This window comes from Schistocerca piceifrons, chromosome 3 (assembly GCF_021461385.2).
Source record: "Schistocerca piceifrons isolate TAMUIC-IGC-003096 chromosome 3, iqSchPice1.1, whole genome shotgun sequence".
In the NCBI taxonomy this organism is placed as follows: Eukaryota; Metazoa; Arthropoda; class Insecta; order Orthoptera; family Acrididae; genus Schistocerca; species Schistocerca piceifrons.
The window spans coordinates 957,889,181-957,902,711 of record NC_060140.1 but is presented as its reverse complement, the minus strand read 5'-3'; the positions used below and the strand labels follow the sequence as shown (position 1 = coordinate 957,902,711).

Here is a 13,531-nt window from a genome sequence, read left to right as displayed (position 1 = left end):
GGTACGGAGCCGGCCGGAGTGGCCGTGCGGTTCTAGGCGCTACAGTCCGGAACCACGCGGCCGCTACGGTCGCAGGTTCGAATCCTGCCTCGGGCATGGATGTGTGTGATGCCCTTAGGTTAGTTAGGTTTAAGTAGTTCTAAGTCTAGGGGACTGATGACCTCAGATGTTCAAGTCCCATAGCGCTTGGAGCCATTTTTTGATATAGTCGACGCACAAACAATGGGGCACAGCATCTCCGACGTAACGATGATTTTCGCGTACGACCATTTCAAGACTGTACCGCGAATATCAGGAATCCAGTAAAACATCAAATCTCCGACATCGCTGCGGCCGGAAGAAGATCCTGCAAGGGCGGGACCAGCGATGACCGAAGAGAATCGTTAAACTTGACACAAGTGCAACCCTTCCGCAAATTGCAGCAGATTTCAATGTTGGGCCATCAATAAGTGTCAATGTGCGAACCATTCAACGAAACATCATCAGTATGGGGTTTCGGAGCCGAAGGCCCACCCGTGTAACCCTGATGACTGCACGACACAAAGCTTTACGCCCCGCCTGGGCCCGTCAACACCGACATTGGACTGTTGATGACTGGAAACATGTTGCCTGGTCGAACGAGTCTCGTTTCAGATTGTATCGAGCGAATGGTCGTGTACGGCTGTGGAGACAACTTAATGAATCCGTGGATCCTGCATGTCAGCAGGGGACTATTGAAGCTGGTCGAGGCTCTGTAATAGTGAGGGGCGTGTGCGGCTGGAGCGATATTGGACCCCTGATACGTCTAGATACGACTCTGACAGGTGACACGTACGTAAGCATCCTGCCTGATCACCTACATCCATTCAGGTCCATTGTGCACTTGGGCAATTCCAGCAGCACAATGTGACAGCCCACACATCCAGAAGTGCTACAGAGTGGCTGCAGGAACACTCTTCTGAGTTTAAACACTTCCGCTCGCTGATGAAAATTATTGAACATATCTGGGATGCCTTGCAACGTGCTGTTCAGAAGAGATCTCCACGTCCTCGTACTCTTACGGATGTATGGACAGCCATGCAGGATTCATGGTGCCAGTTCCCTCCAGCACTACTTCAGACATTAGCCGAGTCCAAGCCACGTCGTGCTGCGCCATTTCTGCACGATATTAGGCAGGTGTACCCGTTTCCTTGGCTCTTCATTGTATTTGCATATGAGATTGACCGTGGGACAAATGTATTAACAGTTATTCAAATTACTTCTGAAATAATAAACAATATATTTACTTTTCGCCGTCTGTCTCGTTTTCATTTGAATGCCCCTTATATATTTGCTAGGAAAGAAGTTAATTCAGTGCCATATTCAATGTGAAATCTAACAGACGGAACATTCCGTAAAAATTAACTGATATCTTCTGGATTCGGTAGCTTTAAGTAGCCTCGATCATTTGTCAATGCTGGGGAACTGGGAATTTTAATGTCGAGCTCATTCCTCTGTGAGTCTGCGCGGCGGTAAAATATTGGCACAGTAGCATCCTCATACGTAAATACACAATACTTTTAAATACCTAATTTAAAATTTATGATTTTGTCTGCTGCCTTAGTTTCCACACCAGTCGGATCCACGGGAAACTGGATGGAAAGCTTTCATCAGTTCATTAACTTAATGTATTACCGGAACTTCCTAGGATCTTCGGATATATCCTTCGCCAGCATTTGACTGCATAAATTATTGGTGGCTCCATGTATGGCCCTAGTTAGAGGTGCACAAGTTGCCATTAACGTTCCTCTGTCAGAATGCACGCAGTCTCTCTTGTAGCGCGAGTGTAGTAAATGTGTTTCGCAACATTCCTCGATTGGTACCTGTTGCTGAAGAAATGGGAACAATAACATTCGCAGGTGCCAACAGCCTCCTTCGGCCTGGTTGATGGAGAAATGGTGAACACTCGACGACTACGGAAATACTGATTACTGTAGGCTAATGAGTAGGTCGTCTTACTGCGCAGGAAAGTGCATTCGTGGAAAATGTAATCCTACGGAACCAAAAAGGGAATGTAGGGCGGTGTGCCGTCGCTTGGGACGTGTTGCGCGCCGTCGCCTCGGAGGACAGCCGCTAATTAGCCAAGGCCGGCCGTTTCATCACTTCCGGCAAAAAATGGCGCGTGTCGCGTGTCTCAGGTAGCGCGAATGTCTTCAAACCCAGGGGGTGACGATCGATTTTCCTTCACTCATAATTTTCATTAACGGCAATGAAAGGAGCATGGGTAGAAGAATTGCTCACTTCCTCCCTTGAAAGTCACAATTAATCATAACTCGTACCGCCTTTGTAGTGACGGAACGAAGGAAAAAAGGAAGGCTTAACGGGGCTCTCGAGTAACAAAGATTTCTCGCTAAAAGGGGTAAAATTGTGAGGGACAGCTGGCGACCTTATAAAGTACAGACTTCGAACCATCAGCAGATGAGCTCAAGATTGATAGGATTTCTACACAGATGTGACGCGATTTCCCAGCTCCCCAATTTCTTCTGGTGAAACGCATCCTGGTGCATAATATCGATTCGGATATTACCCGTTTTTCGCACTTTTTGGTACTTCATCTTAAGTGCATTTGAACGCAAGCCACAATCTCGCTTGCTTCAGCCACACTTCCGCAGTTTAACATTGACCTGTGTTACGACCGATTGTTCGCCTTGCCTATTGATCATAAAAAGCTTTACCGCTCTCCTTAATAGTGTCTCTAAACTGAACATCCACACTTGCTATCGCGGAATAATGGATTGTAAATCTGTTATAGTCTCAAAAAAATAATATGTAACAGAGTCATTTCCGGACACTCTGTTGAGTTATAGGTATCATTTTACACATATCCAGCATACAGTAAGGCGCTGGCTACATAGTAAATACATAAAACAACAATAAAAATATTTCAATAAAATTATTCGAAACAGAATATTAATTCAGAATGTGTTTTCTTGAGATTGTAAAGTAGTGCTAGAACGGATCAATTGATAGACGTGGTGTGAGGTATCAAGGAATCGTCGGTTTGGTAACCGGGCGGGAGGCTAAAAATTGTAGATGGAGACCAAATCATGACTACAGTTTGTAGTGAAGAGTTTATTACAAATCTGTCACAGTTGCAGTACACATTTTTTGGTGACTAGCTTCGAACCGCCTGGTTCATTCTCAAGCCGGACCCACTAAGACTGCACTGAAGGAGCCCGGGGTTTTAACGACACCCGCCTAAAACTGCCAACACGTGCCTCACACCGTGATGTTAATGTCGAGCTCACTGCTCTGCGTGTTGTCACAGTATACGTATGCCCACTGTACAAGCCACAATCAAACAGCAGCTACGGTCAGGTACTTTCAGTGCAGTCTCAGTGTGTCAGGCTTGAGAATGAATCAGTCAGTTTGAAACTAGTCGACAAAATATATTCACTGCATCTGTAAGAGATTTGTAATAAACCGTTCATGAAGTAAAAGGGTTTCTGGTGCTACAACAACAAAATGTTGAAATTGCATACAGTTAGTAGGCTCAAACTGATGTAGGTTGTGTAACAGTTGATTTTCATACCTTACATTTCATTGATATTTTCTGTAGCATTTCAGTCTAATACCCATTATTTTCTGATTGAGGTGGGCCATATGTTATATTGTCACACTGAGTGGAAAATCTACAGGTGCTGTCACAGTCAAAAGTATAGCTTGTAAGCATCAACTTCCTACGCAACTGTCCATATTTTTACTTTGCAGACATCAGATGGACTACCAAAGCGCTTCTTGCAGCACTGGGTCTGAGTAGCCATCAGCTACAGTTGATCCCCATGACGGTCTGTGACCCCTGTTTATAACTTCTTAGCAGGCTGTAATGTCAGACACATCACTTTTCATAATATACACAATTTTGATATTTTGATGCTCCACACTGGTTCCTCATGCATAAACTCTCTCACAACCCTTCTTGTAATAATTTCGGGATCACTCTGTCTATTCCAGAACATATTTTTAAATCAATTAATAATCTACAAGAACAAATAGATAGGCGTGTGATGCCAGTCTGGAGAGCGTGTTCGACTAGCCTAAGTGGTGGGGCGACCGCTCACGATAACTTTGAATCTCGGCCCGGTACAAATTTTCATACGTCGCCTCTGGTAGTCCATCTATACCCAACACAGTTAAGCTGAATTTCAGCAGTAAATTTCGCATATTTTTTGACAGGACTACTTTTCTTCTCACACCCTTCGACAGCTGCTAAGGGGTGTCTTCCCACCGAGACTGCGTCTCATGTTGAATATTTCACTGAAGTATTCCTGTGCCGAGCTTCCAGAACGGCCCAGACGCTTCGTCCCTGCCTCACTGTGTTTCCACGCCATCGCCCCGTCTGGATGACTTGCTGCACCCACCAACATGACGGACTTGTGACTCGCAAATGAGCATGGTCAGTGCAATAGCATGTCACTGCCGTGTCCCGAGTAATCAGATCCAAGTGGGTGTAGATTATTACAGTAGTTACACATAGATGAAGAGATAAGCACAGTAAAGAACAGCATGCAGAGCTGCATCAAAGCAGTCTTTAGCCTGAAGACCACAACAGCAACACTTCTTATAAAACGAGCTGACTTAGTTCATTTAACGGAAAGTGTATTTGATGAACGTACGACTGGAGAAGCAGCGTGTGGTCACTAAAAGATAGTGCCATAGGGTATCCAAAAGTCATGCATACAAATCCTCCATCGAGGATAATCCTCCGAAACTCATGGTGTTAAAAAAAAGTTACGGGTTACAGTAAATTGTGCTTTTAATGGATGTTCATAAGAGTACGGACAAACCTAACGTGAAATGTTCGAACTTTTAGGTCAATTAATGCAAAGCGAGAATCCCGTGTTCGTGCTATGCAGCACATATGAAGGGCTTATTTCAATAGTGGTACAAGTCCATTACCTCCACTTTTCTGTCTATAATGATCCAAACAAACGGAAAGAAACGTTCATTTCTACCAAGAAGCCATATGCTTGAATAATTCTGGTATCTCAACTGCAGATTTTTCAGCGCTCATTTAACTTTACGACTCTGTATCTCACAATGAACAAAAATGGACTTGCACCAGTATTGAAATAAGCCCTTCATATACTTGTATCAGGGAATGTACATAAGGGTTCTCCAATAAATTTAGACAAATTGACTCGTATAGTTTGAGTTATTGTTTAGTGCAGTTCGATGTGACTTCTGTTCGTAACCCTCCAAATGGTTTATCGATGCTCTAATTACGGCAGTCGCGATGGACTACTTCGGTTGGGACGAATGAAACGGTGCCATGATTTGCATTTCAAAATGGACGGCACTGTCTGAGCGAACATTGTGTCCAGTTCGCTTGATGTATATTAAGAGCTAATATCTACAATATCAACTCTACTATGAAGCTTTTATTTTTGTAATTCGCGCCATACTTCTTTCGTTGGCGCTGTGCTTTCTAGACGCACATTTGGCGCAATAGTCACCTGCATTAGTACTGGATTCTCAATCAAACGCTCGCTGGTGCTCCGCTATCTGTTTTGTGTTTAATCTCTCTGTTGTTGTGGTGGTGTCAGACGAAGTTTTCCTGTGAATTCTCTATCCTGTCTTGCCTCCTCATACGACAGCTCTAGAAACTTCAGTGCACTGTTGATTATTCTTGAGAGTTCACTACATTAAAGGGACATTAACAAGAAGCTGGCATTGATCACCCCTTGACGGTTTCCTTCCTCCTGAAATATGTCAGTACTACAGCATAACAGTCAATGACGTACTGATGCCTCAGTATAATTTCAGAGAGTGAAGAAACACACATACGATGTCGTTAACATCAAAGCCTGCATATTTCTTCCTTCATTGAACAAGCAGGCGTTGCACTTATCGTAATGGGTGGTTACAAAAATCACATAATATCTGTCATATATATATAAAAATTGATATTTATCATTAGATTTTCCCGCTCATGCGTTTTCGGTGTTTGCTACATCCAGTAAAAAAATGGTATATATGTTTTTGTGTCTTTTTTTACATCTCCACATAAACCACTGGATCTATTCCCACCAAACTCGTTGTATGGAAAGAAGTGCTGCAGGGGAGACAATCACCTAGCACCGATAGGGGTGGTGATGCAAAGGGTTGGTAATGCTTGACATTTCAGTTGCCCTGCAGTACCCACATGTTGTGCAGGAGGTATCGGAATGTAGTACATGCACAGACCAGTATGTCTGAATAGAGAGATGTGGAGGAGGAGCAGGATAGTGACGTGGAAGGAGGAGGTCGATAAAGAAAGGAAGAGGAGGAGATCGACAGATGGAGGAAGGAGTAAATGGAGAGACAGGGGGTAGAGGTGGACAGAGAGAGAGGAGGGAGGAGGAGCTGGAAAAGGAGAGGGAGGAGGGAGATCTGGAAAGAGAGAAGGCGGAGGATGAGGTGGATAAAGAGAGAGGAAGAGGAGGAGAAGTGAGCAGTATATGTGACATAACAAATGTCATTGGAGGTGTGGCTAAAAAGCTAGTCTACCAATATATAAAGCAGCAAGTGTGTGTCTATGTCCAAAATCTCCTCCCAAAGCCCTGGATCGATTTCAACAAACTTTGGCACACAAACAGAACATTTCACAAGTATCAGTACTGTGGGTGTTAGAACTTCCATAGGAGCGGAGATATAAGCAAAAAAGGTTTTCATCGCTGTCGTGAATACTGCCGTGCATGACAGGCATGTTTTGTAGGTGTTTTATCTGCACACCTTATTGAACTGTTTTGTAGGACGCCCTATACATCAGGGACAAGAAACGGTTTTTCAGCTTCTGATGTGTAGCTGCCTTACACAACAGGAAATGGTATTGGTGTAGTATTAGCTTGCTTCAGACACCTGCTTTGCATGGCATCTTATATGTCAGGGGCAAAAAATTGGTTTCCAAACGCCTCACATGTTCGTTGCCATGCACAAAAGTTATGTTGTGGAAGTAATATCGGCCTGATTTATCACCTGTTTTGCAGGGTCTACATGTACTTATGAACACAGCTGGCAGAAGGTTGAAATGTGCAGGCCGTGTGGGGGGCAGGGGCAGGAGGTCTTGGACAGAGACAGCTGGCAAAGAAGAAGTGGATGCAGAGAGGGGCAGGACGGAATGGAAAGAGAGGTCTGGCAGGAGGAGATGGACAGAGGGACAGGCAGAGGAGATGATGGACTGAGAGAGGGAGGAGGAGAAGATAGATAGAAGGGAAGAAGGAAGGGAGGAAGGCAGAGGAGCTGATAGACAGTAAAAGGAAGGGAGATGATGGACAGACAGAGAGGGGGGAAGAGGTAATAGACAGAGAAGGAGGAAGGGGGAGATGGAAAGAAGGAGGGCATGGGGGCATAAACAGGGTGAGGGGACAGATGAGATGGACACTGAGAATGGGGATGATGGAGAGGTGTACGAGGTAAGTGAGGGGTGTAGAAAGGTTGCTGGCAGTTGCGTAAGGAAAAGAGTGTGAGGAGGCAGGTGGAAGAAGGAGAGGGTGTGAAGTGAAAGAGGGACAAGGTGTGAGGCTGCAGGAGAAGTGAGAGAGGGCATAGGCAGGCAGGGTGAACAGAAATAGTTTCCAAAGAAGCAATATTTTTGTCAGCTTGTTTCTAAACCAAATGTGATACCATATGGATGAATACCACAGATAAATTTAACGTCCTCTCTGGAGTCATACAGTGTAAAGCAGCAGAGATTGCGACACATGTATGTGTATTATACGTATGGCATACACACATGTGGCTGAAGCCGCTGGTGAAAGGCTAGAATGTTACACTAGGTAGCAAGCCATTGGTTAGACTATTGTTTTGGCAGTACTTAACATTGTCTCATTAAAAATTAATACTTATAACCAAAATTGTATTTTAGAATAAATGCCAGGGTTTTTTGTGACAGTTCATCCGAGCATAGGGGAGACATACAACAATCAACAACAAACATGTTGGACAGCGCTGATGGTCACTACATATTTACCATGAACTATGTATGAACAATAATCATACTTAAAAATGTAATAAAATGAAACCCATCACAGTAATACAGTCAGATATTGTTGGAAGGAATAGGAGTAACATGCACGGAGTGTGGACTGAGCAAGATGATTAGCTACTCGTTGGATATAATCTGATAAGAAATTCAACAGTTAGGGCAACCACAATCGAGAGTAGATAACAAAGTCTGGTATTTATTTTCATTAAATCTAATTTCTTGCTAAAGCCGAGATTGTAAGATTAATGTAAATGATTAACTCCTCATGATTAGGGTTCACATTCATGTAGAAGGGCCGCGCGGGGCAGCCGTGCGGTCTGGGGCGCATTGCCACGGTTCGCGCGGCTCTCCCCGTCGGAGGTTCGAATCCTCCCTCTGGCATGGGTGTGTGTGTGTGTTGTCCTTGGCGTAAGTCAGTTCAAGTTAGTGTAAGTAGTGTGTAAGCCTAGGGACTGATGATCTCAGCAGTTTGGTCCCATAGAACTTTTTCATGTACAAGTTTTTAAAGGAAATCACTAGCCATTGGCTGTAGAAACTATTTCGCAATTGCAATTTCGGCTTTTAGACCAGTATCAAGTGGTAATATTGCTCCAGAACACGTCAAACGTTAAAATCTTCTGAGAGGTATGCGTGTCATCATCCGACTGAGCCTTCTCCCTATAAGAATACAACAAGAGTAAATGAGCGCAAAGCTGCATACGTTGTAAAATGATAAACACCACATAAACTATGGTCTGTGTTAACATCCTTGACACAAACAACAATGAACCGAATGTTCTTACACACAAACAATGAGTGCACACACACCTATGACATTTAACGACGAGGCATTACAGAATTTACATACATGAAATGTTATGCAGTGTGTGTGTTTGTGTGTGTGTGTGTGTGTGTGTGTGTGTGTGTGCGTGTGTGTCTACTTGTGACTTGCGTATTTTGATTAGATTTGCTGGTATTTTGTTGTTGATTATATGAAATATATTTTGTGAATGTTGTAGAGGGCTTTGGGGCATAGTTCCGATTGGTAATTACTGATTATATACAGTATTTTTTTAGTGTAGAGCATGATACAGTCTCTTCTTTCCTAGTTAATTGGTGCTTTCTAAGGTGATGACAGTCCATTCTATGGATCACCAATAACAATTCCTCTGATTGAAATGACAACACCTTATGCATATTTTACATGTGGAGATACCACTGTAACACTTGACAAGCATCGTAGAACAATTCAAATATGGCGATACGTTGTGCCTTATCGAAGAGTAGCCGTAATTAATTAGATTCTTCCAATAGTTGGCAGTAACTCATTCTGCCTATTTGTTTGGCTGTTAGCCTGCTTAGTATAATATTTTGGCTAACATGTATTTTCTGTAGTTATAAGCTCAGTCAGGTTAGTTTTAGCATATTTCTCTCTTAGGCCTAACTTGAAATGTAAAACTTTGTTTAGCTTATTATTTGGGCGATAGGTTTGGGACAGTTACTCTGGAATTCAAATTTATGTTTTAGGGACCATTTTGACAGTTGTGTGAATGTGTGTGTGAGTGTGTTTGTGTAAAATAACATTGTGATGCTTGAATTAAACTGCATTTTTCGTGTTGTTGACATTCTTTTGCAGACATTTCAGACATGGGAAGAAGATTGTGACACTCGAAAAGTGTCATAGTACAATTTAGATGTGGAATATAATTAATCTGAATGTCTGTTATGCCCCACACTATGTAATTGTACAGTAAACAAACTAAGAACAGAGGCATAACGCAATACTTGATTTCATTCCTCATTTCCAAGTTTTCCAGAATAGTAGTTGAAGTAAAAGTCATCTTTAGCGACTATGTATTTCTGATTTTTTAACTGCATTGAATAACCAAACTTTAGTTTTTAACTATTATTGACAGTACGTTTTGTGCTCATTCTCATATTCAACGGCGAATGCTACATAGTTTCCAATGACATTTACAGATGCAAGTTGGGAATTTACCGATAAGACAGTGCAGTGTTTGACATAAACAGTTCTCTAGTGAAGAATGAAGACACAGCTGATAATATTTTTTAATATGACGCCATTTATACAATTGACTTTTTTAAAGTTTCTTTGTTTGTTTGTCTGTGTATGTGAGAGTAATTTTTTGAAGAAACACTTTTGAACAAAAGGCAGAAAAATTCAAATTGTTTGGATACTTAGAGCACAGCTAAGTTTGCTGCCCTGGGGACTACATTGTGATTGGTTGTTTCATTTTAAGGGACCGTGAAGTACTGATACGTGACTAAAGGAAAGAGGAGGGAAGGGGAGAGGAGGGGGAAGATGTCGAGGGGCATAGCTTGTCTTGTGGTGGTGATGACACCATTGATGTATCTGATGTCCCCACTGATAGGTGTGATGACATCTGCGATAAGGGGGAGAAGGCCTTGTGGTGATACGAGATTTCATTCCTTCTTGTCCAAAGTGAACTTTAATTGTCCTACATATACGGTTCAGCTGATGATAAGATTGGTGAAGAAATCACCTCAGTATTTGCCTAAACGATTGAGGGAAATCCCAGAGGACATGTCTGGGTTTTCAAATGTAGATTTGAAAATGCAAGTGCAATGTCTCAGCCAGTGTGTCACATGGTTCAGTCTCGTAGTCGACGGTCCACTAAACTGTAATCTCCCTTCTTCCTTACAAGAAATCTTTAACACTGCTTGTTTTTGTTGCAGGAGGATGAACAGATGGCACTTTGCGTGGGTGGGCAAGGCGATGGCGGCGGCCCTGGTGGTGTGGCTGGTGGTGGCAACGGGCGTGGTGCGCATCGAAGTCCCGCACAGCCCCCTGTCGCTCGGCGCCGTCGCCAACACCACCCCGTCGCGCGTCGTCTTCGCCGACTCTCCGACGCCGGTCGCCGCCGCCAAAGCCGCGCAGGAAACGAAGAACACAGTACCGCCGACTGTTCTGTACAGCGCTATGAAGCAAGTCTCCAACGTCCCTTTGGATTTCTGGGCCAAATACTCTGGCAAGTCGCTGCAGCTGAACAAGACGTGCGCCAAGTTTCCCAGTGTTCTCGAATTGGACTTCAACAACCTTTACTGGCAAAGGACTGTGACTAGCAACGGTACCGTGTACCTGTTCAGTGCGTACGTTGACGTTCGTAAACAAAACAAGCAAGCGCCGACCGTGCGGCTTATCGGTATGATCGACAGGATTGAACCTAAAACCAAACTGACCTGTCAGCTCTGGTTCGAAGGGGAGAAGGCTCCAGTTTTCTCTCAAGTCTACGAGTACAAGTACATTTGGAACGCAAAGTGGGGCAACTACAAACAAGGCATCCTCCAGCCGTACCTGATCAGTTGCAAAGTGCCGGATTCTCACAAGTCTAAAGTGCCGTCAGCAGTATCCGTGGTAGAAAATCAGTGCGATACGGCCACGACCAGTCTGCGGATAATCCACGAGAAGCCGGAGAAGAAGAAGGGCTTTGCTGTGTGCGTCAAGGGGCTGGACTTCAGGCACGCAGACATGACCCTCCGCTTGGTCGAGTGGATCGAGTTGCTGGGCATCCTCGGAGCCGACAAGGTGTATCTGTACGAGCTGCAGACGCATCCCAACATAAGCCGCCTCCTGAAGTACTACGAAGGCACGGGACAAGTGGACGTGAAGCCCCTCACGCTGCCTGCTTTCCAGCCCAACGTACACCCGCTGCAGCACATGTACCTCACCAGAAAGCTCATCCACAAGCGCCAGAACGAGGTCATACCGTACAACGACTGCCTGTACAGGAACATGTACAAGTACGACTACATAGCCCTGCTGGACACGGACGAGGTCATCATGCCCGTGAAGGCGCTCGACTGGCACGAACTGATGCGGTCGATCAAGGCCGACGCCACGAAGACCAAACAGCCGGACTCTTACAACGTGCGCAACGTCTACTTCTTCGACGACGCCAAGCACGCGCACGGCTGGTTCGCAGACATCCCGCCCTACATGCACATGCTGCAGCACGTGTACCGCGCCAAGAACTTCACGAAGGCGGGCCAGTTCGTGAAGTGCTTCCACGACACGGAGAGGGTGCTGGCGCTGCACAACCACTTCCCGTTCCACTGCCTCGGCACCTGCCACTCGTTCTCCGTGCCGACGGAGGCGGCGCAGCTGCAGCACTACAGGAAGGACTGTGTGAACCAGTTGAAGAACATGTGCAACGACTACCGGACTAATGTGCTAACCGACACGACCGTGTGGAAGTACAAAGAGGAGCTGATTGCGAGGACTGCAGCTGTTCTCGACGCTATAGATTACACAGCGTAGCTGTAGCGCCTGCACTGCGCTCCTTTCCTACAGCCAGTGCTCGGAGGTGGACAACAGACCTACAGACTGGTCCGGCGAACTTACTGTGGCTACGAAAGCGCCTGTGCTATATTTATTCCAAAGAGGAAAAGACTGAGTTTCGCTTCCTAAATAGAGAAAGTGCTAGTTTCGCTACATTAAAGTGCAAGTGATTGTAGACCAAAGATACTTAATATTCTGAGAAACTTATTTGTGCTGTCCAACGTAAAAGTACATTATGTATGATAGTTTAATGGATCTTCAAGTAAACGATCTAATATTTTTTTACAAAACTGGGAAAAGTATTTGTGATTTTTTTTTAAATTGTTACTTGACAAATATAAGCATAGTTGTCTTCACAATGAGAAGATTAAATTGGCATCAGGCTACTGCCCTCTATCTGCTTCGTTCCTGGGCTGTTCATAACTAACAAATAATGAGAATTTATTATGACGCGTTCCAACAACCCTACCACAACAAAGGTCAAAAATTAATTATGATTGTAGTGTTGCTCACGCTGCTAAATATTGCATTCTTGGGCAACAGCAAAGTTATATTATGTGGCAGGTATCATTAGAGCACAGTTAGTAAAGTTATTTCTTGAAATAATGGATAAACTAGGCACTGATCTTTTCGTGTTTCCCACGCTGGTCTCGTTGTGAACTCGTGGCTCAATCGTCGAAAATCTAGGTAGTGATGACTCCAAGTTCGGATGCAAAGAGGCCTAAGTGTTATTCTGCGATATTCAAAAGTTTTATAGACGTGTTTCATAAACTATTCTTGAAGATTAAACTTTTGCAAGTTAGGACAATGGTGATGTAAAAAAAAGTAATCACCGAATTTAAGTTACACTTCTTTTTTATTACTTTTGTTCCAATATCACGTAACTCGTTCCAAAACATCACTTCAGAATATAAAACATATTTGAAAATATCTTCCTCACTGTTAAAGTTCACATTTCATAAACTGACTACAACTTGCGTCTTTTTAACATGACGACCAAAGCTTGACCCCCTAATAACCGCTTACGCACCCAGAAATCAGAGTTACAAGTATGTCAAAGATCGTCGTGACAAAAGAAAGAATACACATAAGAATAATATCATTGCAATATACAGGGTGTTACAAAAAGGTACGGCCAAACTTTCAGGAAACATTCCTCAGACACAAATAAAGGAAAGGTGTTATGTGGACATGTGTCCGGAAACGCTTAATTTCCATGTTAGAGCTCATTTTAGTTTCGTCAGTAT

General features: G+C 43.8%; 1 protein-coding gene across 1 annotated transcript in view; it reads left to right on the top strand.

Annotated features, from left to right (window-relative positions):
• Positions 1–12,572, top strand: part of LOC124787722 — a 195,591-nt gene extending 183,019 nt beyond the window's left edge. The window contains exon 2 of the mRNA XM_047254567.1: positions 10,682–12,572. Within this exon, the coding sequence (XP_047110523.1) occupies positions 10,682–12,263 (1,582 nt within the window). The 3' untranslated portion in view covers positions 12,264–12,572. The remainder of the gene's footprint in view (positions 1–10,681) is intronic.
• The last annotated feature ends 959 nt before the right edge of the window (positions 12,573–13,531 follow it).